A 19,481-nucleotide genomic window follows, 5' to 3' on the forward strand; every position below is an offset into this window, starting at 1 on the left:
GGCTTGTTTTTGATGACTTAGATGTCTTAAAAACCAAGTGTGGTGAGAATTTGTTGCTAAGAAAACAGTATCATTCTCTTAATTTAAGCTGCAAGTGGCTAATAACAGATCTGCTTTTCTGTGTCTATGTGAACACCAGCTCTCTCTCCTGACACTTGTATGTTGGTTGTTAATCTAAAAGGTGAGAGGAAACAGCACAGAATTGTTCACTTGGAGGGCTTTTTAAGGGCATCTGTATGTGTGACACTTGTTTGTTCTATTGGCTCTGCATTTCTACTTGACAGAAGTAGGAAAAAGGAGGTCATACCTATCTCATGAAAAACTCAGATCATGTCAGATTAAAGATCTTGTCAGTCTTGATTTTCTGTCATAATTGCAAAGCTGTGTTTGTACCCAAACAGGAAGCATACCCCACCATTGTGAATCTTACGTATAATTCATCATGTTGAAAAGCGTGATCTTATTTGTGAAATTGAAAATGTTCAGGTTGAGTTTCAGTAGTTGCACAAAGCATCAGAATTGAAGAAATCCTGCATTGTGCAGCAAGCTGTCACTCATTCTCATCCAGAACGAGATGAGAAACCTCCCGACTCTGGTGTGTTATGAGTAATACTATAAGTCATTAAATTAGACAGTCTCATGGAGCAAGGTGGCCTTGCCCAGAATGAACCATTTCCCTGCACTGTTTTTGATATTACTTCATTTGTATGCTTGCTTAATTTAGAACACTTAGTGTTATGCTCAGAGACACATAACCCATTTCTTATTCTTGGATGATAGCTAACTCTTTCACTTCGAATTCAGGCTCTGCACATCAGAAGCCAAGCGTTCATTAATATATCTTAAAGTGTAAATACTACCCTTCCTTCTCTGATTACTCCTTTACTTATTCTTCCCTTTCCTTCACTGGAGGAACTTAGGCTATTGGAATAAATATTCCATAAGAGCAATCACATGGAAGTTTTTGGTCACTTTGAGGTCAGTTTCAAAATAGTTTTGGTAAAATGTTTTCCTACCCAGTGTGGTATTCCACCCATTTTCATAGGCAAAGCAAGACTTGCTTCAGTTTCACTCAAAAGGAAAGCTACCAGATACTGGAGGATAGTTTGTAACTGAAGGAGTACAAAGGTAATAGTTTTACCAGTTACTGTTGCAATATAAAAAATCCCATGCAATTTCCCACAAAGCCCCTACAACAGTTCGAACATTTTATTTACTCTTAACTCCCATGGGGGAGGTGAGGAGGGGAAAGAGGGGCAAAGACCTTGTTGTCTGGGGAACATGTTCCACTGCTTGACCATCTTCACAATGAAAAAGGTTTTCCTTCTGTTGTGTCAGAATCTCCCCTGCTTTAATTTAAGACCACTCCTTGGCCTGCTGTTAACCTCTGAAACAGAGGCTCAATTATTTCAAAATAATGAAAAAATGTTAAGGCACCTTATTCAGGCATTTCTCTTTGTGGATGCTGGCTGCTACCAGCTGCCATCCCTGGCTTGAGGCTCTCAGTTCCCTACTCTGATCCCTCCCATCTTTTCAGAACGGGGCATCTGCTCTAACCTCTTGACCCTCGTTGTGGCCTGTTCTTGCATTGTTTCTGGAGATGGGCTTCTTCCCTTAGTGGTGAACCTTTTGGGGAAGACTCCCAACTCCGTTACAGGACTTAATCTCTTTATTTGCAGTTCTGTAAGGGCAGGTCCATAACACTACAAGTCTACTTCAAATTCTGGGTTTACTTTAAGTTACCTAAGTTACCTCGTTTGTCAAGTAAAGCTCTCCTTGGTCTGTAAGCCCCTGATGTCCTTTGGCAGGAGTGTTAATGGGTCATGGAGAGCCTTTGTGCCTCGGCTCTGAGGGGAGCTCCTGAGGGCAGGAGGGTGTGGGTGATCTGGAGAGCAGCCTGGAGTCCTGGCCAGGGAATAAGCACAGGTCAGACCTGAATTTGCTCTGCCACAGCACTGCCGTGTCCGCAGGGCTAAAGGACATAACTGAGCTCTGGGGAAAGGCTCCTGAGGCTCTGTGCTGAGAACGCCTCAACTGCTGCTGAAGGTGAGTTCCCGCTGAGGGACGGATCGGGGGGCTGGGGGCCGGCGGGGCTGGGTCTCTTTTTCCCTCATTATCTCTCTGTTTTGTGCCTCACGGCTTCCCGCGGTGCTTCAGCGGGAGCCGTCAGGGCCGAGAGCCCGGCGGTGAGGCCGCCTGCCTCCCTCCGTCCCTTCCTCAGCGTCGCGGCCGGCGGGTGGCCGTGAGGCGGAGCCGCCGGGTGGCCGCGGGGCGGCGGGGAGGCGGGCCCGGTGGCGGCGGCGGCGGCCCGGTGTGTCGGGCGCTGCCCGGCAGGCGGCGCTGTGGCCGCCCGCGCCGCTCTCGGCTCGTCTGGGAGCTGCGCTGCCAGGAGCCCCCGCGCGTCCGCCATATTGGCGCCCGCGCCGCAGCCGCTGCGCCTTGTTCCTCCATCGCCTCCCGGCGCGGCCCAGCGGAGCCCGGCGGGGGACGGGACGCGGGCGCCGCCGCCGGGTGGGGAGCGGGGCTCGGAGGCCGGGAGGAGCCGGGAAGGAGCCGGGCCCGCGGCCCTGCTGCGCCAGCCGCCATGGCGAGGAGGCCCGGCGGCTCCTGAGGCGGGCGCGCACGCACGCACCGAGCGAGGCTTAGCCCCCTCCCGGCCGCCATCAGCGGAGAGAAGCCGCCCGGCCCCCTTCTCCGCCGCGACATGGAGGCCGTGAAAGCCTTTAACAGCGAGGTGTGTGACCCCCTCGCCGGGCTCGGGGAGCGGGCGGGGCCGCGGGGCCCGGCGCCTCGCCGCGGGGAGGGGGCGGGCACGGGCAGGGGAGCGGGCGCCGGGCGGCGGCTGGGGAAGGGGCCGGGGCCGCGCAGCCCCGGCCGGGGGCAGGGGTAGAGGCGGTGGCGGAGCGGCCTCCGCCCCGGGAAGGTCGGCCCGGGCTGGGGCGGGGCGGGGGAGCGCTCCCCGGGGGCTTCCAGCCCGCGCCGGGCGGGAGAGGGCTGCTGACAGCCTGCGGGGAGCGGGGGGAGGAAAAAGGGGGGAGAGGATGGAGCGGGGGAGGCCTCCTTCCCGCCCCCCGGGGGGCTCCCCTCGCCCGCGGCCCCCTCCAGCCGCCATCGGTCTCTCTCTCTCCCCACCTCCCGGAGCTGCCTCGTTGAAATATGGGGAAGGGGGGGCCCGGAGGCTCGCCTGGGTGGTCGGAAGGAGCGTGCTCAGAGAGGTCGGGGCGGCAGCAGGCGTCCCTGCGCGCCTGGCACCGAGCTGGCGTGCTGCACCTCAGCGCTGCGAGCCGCATCGCCGGGAATGGCACGCCAGGGCGACAAACACCCCCTCGCCAGCCAGGTAGTGACACGGCGTGGGGCTGCTCTCCGTGCCCCTGGTTAATATTTCTGTTATCGCGAGGCCGCTCCTGTGACAACCGGTTCGTTCCTCTTCACCACAGGAGTTTGTATCGCTTACCTGAGAAAGTTGAGGGGAGAACAAGGAAACAAACACCTCCTAGGTCATATGCCATAGGAAACTGGACTTACTTATTGGACTTGTATATTAAATGTAGAAAGTATCAGTTCTGACTACAATGTATACTTCTGCACACTGCCCAGTATGGGAGCTCCAGGCTACCCTCCCTCTCTACCCCCAGCATACTAGTGACATTGTTTTAACAACTTAAAGGAATACAATGTTATTTCATTTTATTAAATGGTTATTTTTATTATTTTTTTTTTTTTTTAGGGAAGTAATGTGCTAATATGCTAACCCTATTATTTCTATAAACCAAAACACAATTTTTTACAGGTTTTTAAACAAGCAGGTACTTCCTTATAACTCAGTAGCAGTTGAGTAGCCATAACCGATATACAATTCTAGGTATCGTGTATAGTGTAATTTGAATTTAAGTGGAAGAATCACAGTGACCGCTAAAAGAAAGATAACAAACTGTTGTTGAAAGATATCTACCAACTGTTTATTTTCTTTTTATTTTTGAATTCGCTTACCTACTATATTCTTAAGTAGGGAAAAGTCTGTTCACAAGAACAGAAGAGAGTAAACAGATTAGAACCTTTCTCTTATGTATACTTGCTCGTGTGAGCAAAAGTTTTCACTTCCATATTGGAAAACAACTTCTGGCTGACTTGCTACGTGCTCAGGTATAAGTGCAGTCAAAATGATTAACTCTGAAGATGTAGGGTGAAAACCATACTGAAGAGGAGAGCTTTAGAATGTTCCTTAAATCTTTTAAATGCTTGGAAAAAAGTATGCTTTGGATTGTTGAAAAAGAAAACACAGAAGATGAAGTTATGATATTTTAATTTTTTTTTCCTATGGCGTTAATAGACAGCATCTATGATTAGACTTGCTTTTATGATTTCTTTCTGTTTTGGTTTAACGTAGGTCTTATGTATGCACATGCAGGAAGGTTTTAAAGATACTGTTACCAAAACCCTTATCCTGGAAGTAAATGATACAAAACTTTCTGTGTTTATGGAGTAGTTTTTTTTACAATTTTACAGTAGTTGATGTAGTTTATGTAATTTACTGGTGAAATCTAGGTAATGCTTTAGAAGGAACATTCCAAATACATTTAAATTACTAATTTAAATTAAAGTAAAATTACTAGCCACTCCAACACCCCTGTATCCAGGGGAGAACTTGATTTTATCTCAGCTTTTTGTAGTTGTTTCTGGTCTTACTGATGTATGCACATATTGCATTTTAGAACTGTGAATATGGCTAATAAATATTTTAAATAGCTAAAGTGGCTAAGTACAAAGGTTGTGGTCTGCACTATACCTAAATACTTTTGATAAATTTACTTCATTTCTAAAATCCCTTTTCTTTGTTTATATGATGTTTTAGGGTCATGTTATACTGTAAAATGACGTCAAAATTCCATTCTAGGGATTTGGGGCTTAAAATAGATGTAGATTAAATTTAGCAGCAGATGGGATAGGCTAAATTTGTAGGGAAAAAAATAAAATCACCTTTTAGCATGCCTTCTCTTATGCAGTTTGCATTCAGTTAACAATTTTACAGTAGTTGATGTAGTTTATGTAATTTACTGGTGAAATCTAGGTAATGCTTTAGAAGGAACATTCCAAATACATTTAAATGCTTAAATCTGCGGTGTAGGTACTTCTACTGTTTGTTTCTTGCTTTTCAGGGAAGGAGTTGTGTTTGGATTCTGCAATAAAGCTAAAATAAAGACAGCTGTCCATCTAGATAGTGTAGATTGCTCCAAGTGTATGTGTAAACTGAGCAAGATCCCATATTATAGCTGTCCTATACAGTAGGCACAATGGAAGTGATTAGCATAGAGCGGTCATTAATTTGTTTAGAAAGAAATCTCAAGTTTCCTTGAATGCCGAGTACTGGAAGTAATGCCTGCTGTTGCAGAAAATTGTTCCGTGTCCAGTGATGATACTTGGCATTGTCAGTGCTATGCCTAATTGTGTATATAAAATTAGCTCTAACATTTAAAGTCTCGGGAAAGGTAAATTTGAAGATGAGAAATAATCACACTGACAAGTAAAACATGCTCAGTATGGTTATATTGCAATAGTTGATACTTTACCTTTGAGTAAAAAATACAATATTATACAACTGACTTGGTATACCATTATTTGCTAGTGTTTTATACTGCACAGTTTATCATTTGCTACAGTTGAAATTCTAAAGTTTAGCCACTGCAGAACCTTTTCTTCCAAGTCTCAGTTCAGAAGCAGCTAAGCTGCTTCTGAAAAGTACAACATCAAAGTCAAGAACAGGTCTGAACAGAAGAAAATGGTTTAAATGTTTCAAATTCTTTATACCTTCCTTAAAAGGTATTTTCTTAAAAAGAATTCAAATGGACTAGAGACAAGCATGCTTTCTTGCAGAGTGCCAGCACGAGGATGATAGTGGTTTAATTGCAAACTTAAGTAATTAAAAGCTAATATTTGTTATATAGTTCAGTGTTAAAGCCTTACTGTCAGCTTCAGAGCTAGCCATTCTCAAATCAGTTTCAGATACTGTGCCGGAAATTGTTTGGGGGTGCTATACTCCAGAGTTTTCATGCAATATTGAGATTTAATTTACGGAAAGCAGAGATTACAGAATAGTTTTAAATACAATATAAACTGGATATTTGAAGTAATACTTTTTAGCCACATTAGCTGCATCTTCTATGCATTTCTAGTCTTGAAGCAGCACAATGTATTCCTGACATCAAAGATGCAATTTTTAAAAGGGAAACTGTATATTTAGAGGGAAAAAAAATAAAAAGGAGAAGACAAATCTTCTCCCTGATGCAGACACCAAGAAGAAGAAACTTCTCTGTACAGTAGGGTATTGGTCTTTTTTATATGCAAGTGGATTGAATGGAAAATAAGTATCATGGAAGTGTTTGAAGGGGAGGATGCACACAAAGCACTCTAAAATTAAGGCGGTGATTATACTTTGCATAAAGAGCAATATGGGTTCCTGAGCCTTTTTTCTTGTTAATCTAAGTGTCTTCTAGGTAAAAAAGCCACAATTAAAACGTGCACAGAATTGTTAGACTGGACTTCGGCTGTTATTAGCAATGAAAGTGTCTGTCTGCACATAGGTCATCATAAAGTGAGCTCTTGGTGTGCAGAATGGTTGTGAGAGCCATGTAAGATGAGAGGAAGAGATATGTAAAATCATCGTTACGTTTGGGTTAACTGCTGCCTCTGAAGTTTGTCAGTGGCATGAGCGTAGCAGTCACTGATCATTTGCTGGTGATGCAGTTAAATGTAAATATACTCAATTTAACTTAATTGTCTGTTGGTCACCTTTACCATGAGGTTTCTTTAGAGGGTATGTTGTGGGTGGCAGCGAGGAACAATTCAGTTAGCTGGACTGGAGAACAGTTCAGAAATGGGAGCAATGGTGACAGCGGGGAACAGTTCAGAATGTGCCCCTTGGAAATAACCCACATTTTAATTACCTGTTGGAGAATATAGGTGTGTGAAAGTACAGAAGTGTAAATCAGTTCTTCTATTTTAGAATACTTTATTTAAATGGCAAATTCTAAAAATCACTAAGGCAGCTTTTTCACAAAAGAATGCCAGTTGATGCTAAAAAAAGCTAAATGGTATGCCTCATAAAGATGCTAAATAGAGATTGATGCTGAATAGCTGGGGAAAGTGATAAAAAGGATTCTCTTTGAAAAGAAGAGCCAGGGCTTTGATTAGTGCAAGTAGTGATACTAGCAGTTGTGAATGAGGAACAGTGAAAGGGCATGTTATCTACTCCAGGGCAAGTTATTTCTTAGAACCTGCTGCATATTTCATGGTGGCTGAAGCACCTGAAACATCTGCAGAGTTGGTGGTTGTGGTGGTGATTGTTTATTCTTACCACTGAGCAGATGAGAAATCCTGTCTGTTTCCTTTTCTCTCTCACTAATAGTTTAACATGGTAGAAAAGTGCAACCTGCTTTCACATCCTCTGCTGTTTTGAATAATTCTGCAACTGTTACATTTGAAGCTTCCTTACTTTTTGTTTATCTGATGCTGTATTTATCACCTGAGATTCATAACTTTTGTTGTAGCAAATCAGGATGAAAACTTTTGTTTTACCTCCTATTCTCAATTTTCAGAATAATAAAAACAACCCACTATATTTGCATCTGCACATAGACACATCTGGAAAGTTGTCTCCATTTTTCATTCTTAACCTCCGGCTTGGATGTGAAAAAGTTGTTCAACTTTGTTTTGCTTCATAATCCTATACTGCACCTCAGAGAAAAAACACTGAATCTGCAGAAATCATATAAATTTCCTTAAGATACAGAAAAATATTTAAAAGATTGATGATTTAACTTTTGCTGTCAGGGATTTGAAGAGCAATACCGGTGAAATGTAAATATTTCACCAAGTTGCTTCCCAGCAAGAGCTGACCTATTCACCTTTTTGTTGAAGGTGTGTATGGACAGAAATCACTTTGCTCATCAGGACGTAGTAAATATGAAATTGATGTTCACCTGATTAAACGTCTCCATGTGTGCTGAATAAATATTTACAGTCTTAATATCTCGTTTTCAAAACCTGATCTGATCTTAGCGTTTCTCCAGTCACAGAATCCTGAGTTCTGGCCTTGTAAATGATCATGCGAGGATGTGTTAAAGGCCCCAAATGTTAGCTTTCTTTTCTGCATATATTGCTCAAGGACCTCACATCTTTTGTGAAGTAGCGTAGGGCAGACCTTGATTATTTTTCTGCCTTCTATGCATATACTTTAGATTTCTTCTTAAACCCTGGTCTAGATTAGATCCCTGTATGCTTCAGGGAGGTGGAAGGTGGTAATGTAGACCTCTGGCTTCTGCTAATGCTGCTGGGTTGTGACCAAGTAGTTCCAAGTCCTGTTTGCTGTTCATTTAGAGCACAGCAAACCATTTTGCAGTTGAACACAAATGCACTTCTGAACTCTCATGACTACAGTTCCTTTAATTTTTTTTTTTTTTTTACATGCTCACTAAGACCATGCCTGGGGCTACAATCTTTTGCAAAGTACTTGAAATTATCTTGAGTCTTATTAGAGTTTGCCATCAGCAGTCTGTTTTCCTCTGGCAGTTGTAAAGTGAAGTCTAGTAATCCAAATGGCTTTCTTACAGAAAATCAAGAAACTTTCAGAACAAGGATATTTGATAAAACACGTCTTTGAATGAGGTCCGGACATTTGACTATTTTCATGATGAATTTTTCACTTAGGAGGAGGCCTATTTTTTTCTTTGTCTAAAATTGGTCCATCTCTGGACAGTGGCTGAGAAATTTGTCTCCCGAGTGGCTGACTCAGCCTTGGTTAGGGCCTGCATTCCTGGCCTTAGCAAACACTGGTGCAACCCCATTGTGAGGCCTGGCACAATGGTATGTAATTGTGTGCTCACGTGTGCATCCAGAGGTCAGCTTGGCTTTGAACTCCATAAACAATATTAGTCCTTGTTCTTGTAGCATAGCTTTTTGTGAATTGCATGAGCTGTTCTTCCATTTCTTCATTTCTTTGGAGCTATTTTTCTGCCGTATTTCTCTGGCAGTACTGACAGCAGCAGCCGCCTACTAGGTGATTTTATTAACCTTATTTGCCTGCCGCTTCTAGACTCCAGCATGTGTTTGTTAAGAGAACAAGAGGGTCTTCAGCTACACTATACTAGTTCTAAACTTCACCTCATCCTTTCCAGCTGCACTGACCAAAACCAGCCCTTTTTTTTATATATTAAAAAAAAATTAAAGGAATTGTTAAAATTTGGAGAAAGTAAGAGGAAATGAGAACATTGCCACTATGACTCTCTGTCAGATTTATTCCACCATAAACATAACATGTATTTCTTGTGACAGCCCACTCCTTATACTGTCAAGCTTTTAGCAAGTGAGCTACCATTTGTACAGAAGTGGCAACCATGGACATACAACAACTTGATGTTGTCTTTCCACTTTTTTCAAGAGCTTGCCTACAGAGTTTAGCTGATTGTACTAGGTAGACTTTTGATGGTACGAGTTTTGTTACATTTCAGACGAATATTACTGGATTGCTGCTTTTTTTTCTGGTGTTATGACTATACAAGCAATTAGCTGGTGGATATTTTTCTGATGCTTTGACATATGGAAATATAACGCAATTATTTAAGTTAATGAAACATATATATTGAAGATAAGGCATCTGCAGCAATGCCACTTTCTGTGTATCAAACGTAGTAATACATTTTAACCAGTTTACAGTTTTGACAGCCAGTGCTCTGGTTCCCGTTTACAATACTAGTATAAAAGATGTGCTATAGAGGAAGAGCAGAGCTTAGATCCTGAAAGCAGTAGCAGCAAGGAACGGTGGTTTGGGTGGGTGGCGACGGAGCATAATTACAGCAATAGCAGAGTTTGAAGGCACCCGTTTCTGTAGCCTTGTGCTTGTTTATTTTGAAGTTCTGTCTTAATTATCACATCCGTTTTGAAAGATTGGAGTAAATACTTTTTTGTGAGCACTGATTACAGCTGCACAAGGTATTTTATAAAAGGCAGTGAACAGCTGTATGACGTTGTCGAATTGGAATTTATAATTGAAATAACATGCATTTTTGGGAAAGATATTTCAGCAGATACGTCTTCTTGTGCTGTTTGGCCTAGGGTTCTGTGTTTCCACACATTCATTGATTTGGATTAAAGTGGTGAGGGTTTCCTTCTTTTTTTGGAAGTTTTGGAGGGTGTGGGATTTATTAGTTACTTTTAAAAACAGAAGTAGAATTGATTACATATATCCTTTGCTTTCCATCCCTAGTATTCTATAGCTTTGTGGAAGTACAAAGTACTTTCAAATGAATGCTACTCATTCTAAACAGTTGCTTTAAAAATCTTGGCCTTATAGAATAATTTATACAGCTCTCTCGGCAGATCACTTAGAAACTGGTAGGATAGATAGAAAATACAATTTTAATGTTTTTGATGTTGATGTGATTGAAGTTTTAAAAAGAGAAATAGTCGTGTTTATACAGGTCTTTGCATTTTCCAAAAATCAAGTCCAAAGAGCTTACAATATATTAAATAGATTATTGAAAGCTTGAGGAAAGATCTGATCAAACAGAAGTTATTCAGAATACTAAATCTCCTATACATATCAACAAAACCAAACTGGTTTGTATGAAAAGGAATAGGTTGTTCTCTGAATCTACTCTAAATGACAACTACAGGTTACGTGTTGATTTTAAAGCTTGGTAACTAGTTAAGCAGTAGTAGGTTACTTCTTAATTTTCAGAAATTTCAAGTGGAACACTTAGCAGGAAAAGAGAAACATATATATTTAACAAATGTATTGGTTGCAGAGAAATCCAACCTGCTACAAACCATGATTTTTTTTAGTACTACTTTGAATCATGAAGCTTCATTAGGAATGCAGGGAGTTTTAAATTATAACTAAGGAGAAAACTTTGAAATCAGTACAATAGGACAGCTTTTCTTGTAAGCCCTATAAGCAAATAATCAAAAGAAAATACGCAGTTCTTTGATTTTCAAAACATTTAGGATCTATCCCTGTACTTTGTGTCTTATGATTGTAGAGGTGTGATTGTATTTAGACTTCACAAAGGCACCTAACTTCATACTGCTCTACATTCTTCCAAATCAGCACGTTGCAGCAAGAACAGAGGGTACTTCTCCAGCGAGGGCAGCCTGTGAGCTGGCCTCTAGAATCCTGCAGGCTGATGTTGTCCTTGAAGATGACAGATTTTTCTGTTGGTGGCATAGAATTAGCTATAAATCATGCAAAAATGTTAATGATGGAAATGAGTAGTGTGGTAGGAATGACGAAGGAATTACAGAAAGTGAAATAGCCCTTTTATGTTCCCTGCTTCCTTATGCAATATACTTTCGAGGGTCATGTGGACCTGTTTATCAATCATCTTTCTGTTGTTGGGAGCTTGGGCTTTGGTAAAGCACTTAGTCTTGCCTAGCTATTTTATGTGGCCCATTTAGTTTTTTCTAAGCTTTTTCATTCCCATGCAGCCAACATCTTCATTTAGTATAAAGAGAATAAGAGAAATTGTATTTTATGGCTTGTTAAAGATCTGGGGGCAAATGAAGAATGTTCTAGAGGCAATGGTCTCTATTCTGAATGAAACGTCTGTTTCTTAGTTGCAAGCGATTCAGGAGGCTAGACTGGAATTCAGGTTTCTTCAAATTGTAGTTTTAGGTTCATAGTCTGTTAGCACAGAGCAGGCTATACCAATGGGACTTAAAAGCTTTCTTTGAAAGTAGGAAAGAAGATTTAGAGAAAACTGTAAATAGGCTGTAGCATGGCTTACAGTTCTAAAATATGAAAACCAAAATGGAATTTTGTCACTCCGTCTCAAAATTGTTCAGGCTCAGTAAACTCCTACCCATTTCATTTTGAGGAAGCACAAGAAAGATTAAACAAAGGGAGTGATAGTAATACCTGCCTTGGTCACATGCTGAAGAGTTCTTGGCTGCAGTCTGGCTTGTTGGCTCTCCACTGTATTTTACTAAACTGTTTACACACCCTGTTAGGGTGAGTATTCGGATGTCTTCTGCAAATATAAACATGTGGAGAGTAGTATATAATATGACTGACATGTAGGGAGTAAGGTTTTCAAGCAAGTGTTCTCAGTTGCTTTTAAATATTTTATAAATCAATTAAGTGTAAAGGCAAAAGGAAAACACTGGGATATCAAGCATACTGAGTGTTATTTTTGTGCTTTAATATAAACGACGTCATGCACTTTAAGTGTTTGAAAACAGCTGTACTAGGATGGTTGCTGTTGAATTGCAGCCCTGTCTTGTTCTGTGCTTTTGTAATGTTGGGTTTTGGCATCTCATATTGTCTTTGACTGATTACTAGAAGAAAAGAACTTTTCGTTGTTCTCATTTCAAACTAAAATGTCATATGCGGAGTGGAGCACCTGTCATTCTGGTCATCTTGCACGCACATATTTGATCTGTAGTTTAAATTTTTTGTGTAGCTCACAGAAGATGTGCTAATTGGGTTCAGATAACATTTCTCACTGGTAGGTCCTAGTCAGCTCCAATCAAAAATCTTACTCACTGAGGGATGGGCTCAAGTAATTTAAGTCACTTTTCTAGACAGTAAAATTGAGGAGAGAGTATAAAATGCAACATCATAAAACTCATTGATTCTGTCTTGTTTTTTTAAAGCAATCACTGACAATGCTCTTTTCTTGTTCTTTGCAGTGTGGTGATGTAGATATTTGGTAAGCAATTCAGTGACTATTTCCGTATATACGGTTGGATTTGATTGATTTCTAATGCTATTAAATTGTGGAAAAAATAATTTGTTAATCTGTATTAACCATGACTTTGAAGTATTTATTTTGTCGTCTTTACTTCAAAATTGCAAACATTTATTGTTGTATATGATGTCTGCTTAGTGTTGTTTCCTGGTAGCAGCCAGGACCAAATGCTTCAGAGAGGGGGGAAAAAAAAAAAAAAAAAAAACTATTTCAGTAGAGGTATGTGTAATTGATATCCCAGATATCAGTCTGGACTTGATCTCACACTAGAGGTTGGTCTGAGTCCTAAAGTATCAATATCAAAACGTTTATTCCCTTAGTTGTTGTAACAATGCTGTAACTAATGAGTTGGAGGGATGAGTATCTGTTCCTTTAGGTCAAACCAGAGGTGTGCTTAGCTTTCAATGCTTCTGGTGGCAAAACTAGTCTTGTGTGAAAAAGTTATTTCCTACCTGTTCTTTTCTTGCTTTTATAAGGCCATGACCAGAGTAAGAAAATGAATCTAATACTTAGGAAGCTTTATTTTAAGAAAGTTAGCACTTTGTTCTGACTTTTATTCAAGATATCACTATAGTAGGGAAACAGCTGTCTGGTTCTCTTGTGTGTTGAATAGGAGTGGCGAAAGATCTCCGAATGAAATGCTGGGCTTTGTAGGGGCATAGTATGCCAGTGCCTTCCATGGAGGTGCAGTAAGTTGCTCTGTGGGTGATGGACCATAGAGGATGTAGTTCATTTCCATGCTGCCTGGTCTTCATTTGAGAAACTTTAGATTGTAGCTTAGCAGCGTATAGAGTGTTGCCTTGTAAATTACATCTTTTTGCAGTAAACTTCACTTTTAACAGATATTTATGATAAAATTAACTTTTTTAGCGCATCTTGAATTACAATTCTGGTATTATATGCATTACTGAACAATCAAAATTTGAAAAATCGCTGATGAATTCCTAGAATTGCAGTAATCCTTCTCTTGAACATCACTTCTATTAACATAATTAAAGTTTTAAAAAAAAAAAAAAAAAAAAAAAACACAAAACAGCAGAAATTCAATGCTTTAAGTATAGCATCAACCTGATCTTTGTCTTTACCCCGTTCACAACATATAATTTATACAGTTCATTAAATCTTTGAGCAAGGTCATGTTTTTTTTACTCTAAAATTTGGAGATAAAACTACACTTTCTATCAAATGACATTGAGAAAAGAGAGTATTAGTAATGTGGTTAAGTCTAACTCTTACATATGCTAGAATACTAGCTTTTACATAGTTTGTGTCAGTGTCGTTGCCTTTTGCTGTTCAAAGCATGAAATTGTTATATCAGGGACAGGAAAATACACAATTGTGAATGTAATTGGCTTTACTTTTTGGCCTCTTCTCTGGATATGTTACTTAAATCTAGATTTTTGTGGTAGAATCTATGTAACTATATTTGGAACCTATTACTTCTGAAGGAGATGCATGAGGAAATGATGACACTTTTTTTTTTTTTTTTGTCCAACAAATGCATATAAAATCTTTCTGAGGACAATTTCCTGTATATTCCCAGATTATATCTGTTGACTGCAAGGGAGAAGGTGCTACAAGAGAAACACTTTTTAAAGACGTGATTATAAAAGCTGACTCTTAAGGCTTCTTTTTTTAACCAGTATAATAACAGAAGAGAAATATCAGTTGAAGGTAATGACAAATAAGTACCAGAACTTGTCTGAAACAGTTCCCAAATGGATACTATAAAATGAGAAACCATTTTCCCTCATAAAAATCACAACGATGCTATGTCATGTACGTATGAGAGTTCTTTCAGAGAATCTGCAAGCATGTGGACTATAGGGAGAACAGGTGATGCTAATTACCGGGATTTCCAAAAGGTAGATGGCAAGGTCCATTCCCAAAAGTTTGAGAAGTTGAATTGCACAGAGAAAGAGCACATCTTTAAATTGTATAGATAACTGCTGAAAGGGGAAGTGGAAAAAAAGACTGTATGTAGAAATAAATTCCTTTTCGATGATGGAATCTTATGTGTATTTATGCTGGGAATCCATGCATTTCAATATATTTATAAGTGCTGTGAAAAAGGGATTAAACATTGAGGCAACCAGATTTGTTGGTTGTATTAAATTATTTGGGATAGTGATAATGAAAGGCTAACCATGAAGGATTGCGAAGTGATGTTGACATATTGACTGTTAGATGGCAGACTGCAGTTCCATCAAGTTAAATGTACAGGCACAGAGACTGGGTAGATGGTATGAAGCAGGCAATCCTTCCCTGATGTACAGCTTGAGGGGACCTTGAAGTTACATCATACGGTAATTAATAAAATCTTGTAATTGAAATGAAAAAGCCTGTTAAAAGTTCAGCAGTAATCAAAACAGCAAACAGGATCCCAGAAATGTTTAGGAAAGATAAAAGACACTCATTATAATGGCATTACATCTTTATTTTATGTCATGTGCAGTATAGTTTCACCTCATAAGACCATTCTGGCAGAACTACATATTTAGAGAAGGGCAGAAAGAACAGTCAGAGGAATGACACTGGTTTGTATGAGAAGTTACTAAATATTCTTCTCAGGCTAGAACAGAGGTTGAAGGATGATAAGATAGGGGTCTAGTTCCTTTTTTTTTTTTTTTTTTCTCTGCACTAGTGATGCGCATCAGTAAATAATGTATTTTCTACTATACCCTAGTTCAAAGAAAAGGAGAAGAGGTTACCAAAAAAGTCAAAACCCACAAAAACATAACCCAAAAAAAAAGAGAGGTTAAAAAGATGATGATGATGATGAGAGGTGGGAAGAGTGTTAAGAATTAAAGAATTAAAAAGAGAGAACCATAGAGGGACAGAGAGAGCATAGCAGCCCTGATAACCACCACCACTTCATGGAAGGGTCTGAGAGGTGTGGATGCTATGTGTTGATGCTCAGACCAGAGGCATGATCAGACAGGGAGCTTGAAATCATTGTCATGTTGTGAAGCTTCCCACTCCTCCTGACACTTGAAATGTCCAAGCTGACTAGGACTCTGTGAGGGTTGACAAGAACATCCAAAGGCTTGGTGAGACTGGACTTGGAGGGTAATAAAAAAGGGGATGGAGAGTGTATCTGCAATTTCATGAGTTTCTGGAGGACCTGGAAAAGGAACCTGGTATTCTGGTTGTTTATATGGTGAAAGGTGCTTCTTGCCATCGAAGGGGCATGATCCTATGAGCTCATCTCTATGGCTCAAATCCTCCACTGAGAATTTTCCAACTTCCATTCCTGTTAAGCAGGAGACTTGGTTAACAGTATAAGCCACCACACTGGTGTTTTTTCACCCTACTATGGATGGCACTGTCATGCTACTTAATGTTTTGGTGTGCCACAAGGACAATGAATTGGAGGAGTGAAATGGTTGGATAGGGATGGTTTTGGAGGCGTGATTATGAGGCGATTTGGTTAGCTGTTACACAGTCTACTGAAGAGACTTGGGGAGGAATTAGTGATAGTTTTGGAGACATCATGCAGTTTTGACCCTCTGTGTCTCAGTTACATTTCTGTACTGTTCAGTTAGCATAAGAGCTTTTAAAATAGGAAAATATATTTTTACAATTAAGACAGCGACAAAACACATTGACAAGATAATCTTGCAATAAAGCAAGAACAAAACCACACCCTTTTAACACCTACCATTTACTATGATCAGCTTGAAGACTTTCAGTGCAATCTGTCTGATAAGCTGTTACATGCTTACATGACCATTTGGCTGGTACCTGATTCTTACTTTGTCAGATCATTACCCTAGGAAAAGCTTTCACTGAGACAGATCAGTGTTTGGTGATAAGTGTATCTTTCCAGACTCATTTTGTCCTGAAGTGCCATTCGGATTCAAGCCTTCCCTTTGAAGTTTTACCTGTGATTTATATGCTAGTGGTTAACCAAATGTGAAGACTTCTATCAAAGGTTTATTGATTCTCCCTCAACTAATTATCAAAGTGGTGGTGTCAAGGCTCGACTGGATGGAATCATCATAAAGCCAGGCTGTAAAACAGCTTCCCCACACCCAACTTCTTTGCAAACTGATCTGATGTTTCCTTTAGCTATACATGGGTTGGGAAGATTAATGCTCACCTCTGTTTTGTAGTTTCCAATTTTGTTTGCAGTGTGTTTGGAGCTGAGCAATATTCAGGCATCTGGAATACTTCAGAGAGGCAGTCAGGTGTTTTGTCCACAGCTTTCTAGAATAAACTAATACAACGTTATATTTTCATTGGCATTGCAATCAAATGTATACTAGCATTAAGTGCACTAAGTTGAAAAATCACTGGCACTTTTCATAGTAACTTGAAAATAGTCTCTTTATTTTTCTCACAAGAAAAAAAAAAGTATTATTGCCAAAAAGTCATGTGGGAAAACTGCTTTTAATGTTCTTCATAGCTTAATTCTTTAACCCTTGATTGTGTGTTTTTTTTGTTGTTTGTTTTTGTTTGTTTTTCAAAAACAGAGCCAATAGTTTGGAAATGGTTTCCGTTTTACCAGCACAGGTAGACTGCTCATGACTTGTCTTCAATTGTGCTAGCCATTTTTTCCCCTCAAAAAAATTTGTAGAAGTTTAGTCTTTCTTCCTTGTTAGCGAGTGTTCTTTGGAAGACATTAGTTTTGCTTCCTTCAGCATCAGATGTTTCCTTCTGTGGCTCAGTTCATTTTGTGTATGATAGCACTATTTACCTTTAGAGAGAGAAGTCGGTTTACTGAAGCAAAGGAAAAAAATAACAAAACAAACAAACAAAAAAAACAACCAGCATTCTCCCCAAGTGTTATATTTGTGTTCGGGTGACTCGAGAGTCTTTTTCTGCCAGGTTGAATCGTGGGCGAATACCACGATTGTGGGTATATGGCATGTTACATTTTTCTGGGCAAATGGCAGAAGACTTTTCTTCTCAGGTATTAACGGTGCTGGGGAAAGAACATCAGTTTTGTTTGGATTATCATATTTATTTTTACTTCCTGGTGCAAGAAAAAATAAAAAGATGTAAGCACAAGTATGCAAGTCCTTCCAACTGTGAAGTTATGAAAATAACTAGAAAAAACAGATTTTGTTGGTGGTCAGATATCTGTTGGTAGGGGTCAGATGCTTAAAGATACACTGATCATTTTTTTTAGTCTCTTTGGGCAAGTGTCTGGTATGCATTGATGTTTATCCAGAAAAGTAGATAAATGACTAGTGAATGGATTTAGATTTTCTTCAAAATTCACTCCACCATATGGTAGCTCAACTGTTAAGCATATTTTTTTGAAGTTTCCATTATGGTTTTGTGTGTTATGCTCCTATGCTTTCTTCTTTCAAGCTTGTATTGTAAATGTGACTAGCATGTTTCTAAAACTCTGAAACTTCTTGGTTTTGTCTGCAATGGAAAGATTGTAGTATTTCACTTTCCACCCTCTGAAATTAACTATATTTCTCTTGTGGAGAAATGCAGCTGCCTGACACAATAAGGCTAAAACTTCATTAAAGAGAGTTCTTTTTAACCAAGAGCTGTGTTTTATACTAGCATACAGATGGCTAGCTGTATTTTATACAGTTATTTAAAAGAGTGGGTGTGTTTCATTATGGTACCTAGGTGAAGACGTATCAAGATGTTAATAATTGTTAAGGGTGAGTCATGTCCCTCTAAGGCACACCAAAGCTCTCCTCTGAGGCAGGGAATTCTCTGAGGGAAACAAAATTGGCAATTGAGAGCCACTTACACCAGCTTGGTTTTCACTTGGTCCCTGTTAATTTCATGTGGTACACTCCTCATCCCCCTCACCTTCCGCACAAGGCAGGATTGCATTGTCACCTGCCATTTCCTTAGAAATCCTGTTTGAAGTCTCAAGAGTCCTAGCCACCCTTGTTCTTTGCTTGAAAGCTTCTCCATAGGTTTTATTATCCATAGTGATTTCCTGCAAACCTTGGGAATTAGAGGGGAGGGCAGAAATTCCAGAAATATTGAAGATGAGAACGCCCTGTAGATTAGTACAGTGGCCTAAAAAAATGCGGTTCTAAAAGCATTTGCTGTGTTTACTACTGAGATTTTTCTGGTTTACTGTTGAGCTGTTGCTTTCAAAGAACCGTCTCTTGCATCAGCACATCTCATTCCTGAATGGCAATAGTCAGCTTCAAAGCCTGTGTCCACTACTTCATGTGTGATTGCATTTCATTTATTTGCCTTTTTATTGGTGGTATCACTGATGCTCCTTTGCAGCTTTTGCTAGTCAGATTTCATCTTTCCTATCCAGAACACAGAGAACACCATAGTCCTCAGCACAAATAGGACTCTGGGACTTCCTGCTGCTGTAAACAAAATGACTTATGACTATAAATAAAATGATTTATTCAACTCACATGTTGACTGTCTGTAAGGAGTAACTGGTCAGGCTGTTTGTCATGCTAGTGCCTGTTTAGCAGACCTTAGTTCCTTGGGAGCCTTTTGTGAGAGATCTGCGTTAAATGCCTTTGGGTACACCAGGTGGGCTGTGTTAGTGATTTCTCTGTATGCTCATGGAGCCTTCCAGAGAACAGCAAGAGTTTGAGATGCGGCTTTTCTTTACAACAGCTGTGTGAAATTATCTGTGCCAACTAGTTCTTTTCTTTCAAGTAATTTATATATATATTTCTGGTACAAACATTGAACCACACTGTTTCCTAAATCTCCCCTTGAGCCCTTCTCAGAAATTCCTCTTGCTTCTCCTGTCTTTTAGCACAACAAAATTGAGCCTGATTGAAGTGA

At 40.1% G+C, this 19,481-nt stretch overlaps 1 protein-coding gene across 4 annotated transcripts in view; it reads left to right on the plus strand.

Moving 5' to 3' along the window:
- Nucleotides 1-2,352: 2,352 nt before the first annotated feature.
- Nucleotides 2,353-19,481, plus strand: part of SCAF8 (SR-related CTD associated factor 8) — a 92,303-nt gene continuing 75,174 nt past the window's right edge. For 2 of the 4 annotated variants that reach the window (XM_035322346.1, XM_035322347.1), the window contains exon 1: nt 2,353-2,734. In XM_035322346.1, coding sequence (XP_035178237.1) covers nt 2,705-2,734 — 30 coding nt within the window. In that variant the 5' untranslated portion in view covers nt 2,353-2,704. The remainder of the gene's footprint in view (nt 2,735-19,481) is intronic. The other 2 variants (XM_035322345.1, XM_035322348.1) reach the window with 1 other exon arrangement.

The sequence above is a fragment of the Oxyura jamaicensis genome, chromosome 3, assembly GCF_011077185.1.
Source record: "Oxyura jamaicensis isolate SHBP4307 breed ruddy duck chromosome 3, BPBGC_Ojam_1.0, whole genome shotgun sequence".
Lineage (NCBI taxonomy): Eukaryota > Metazoa > Chordata > Aves > Anseriformes > Anatidae > Oxyura > Oxyura jamaicensis.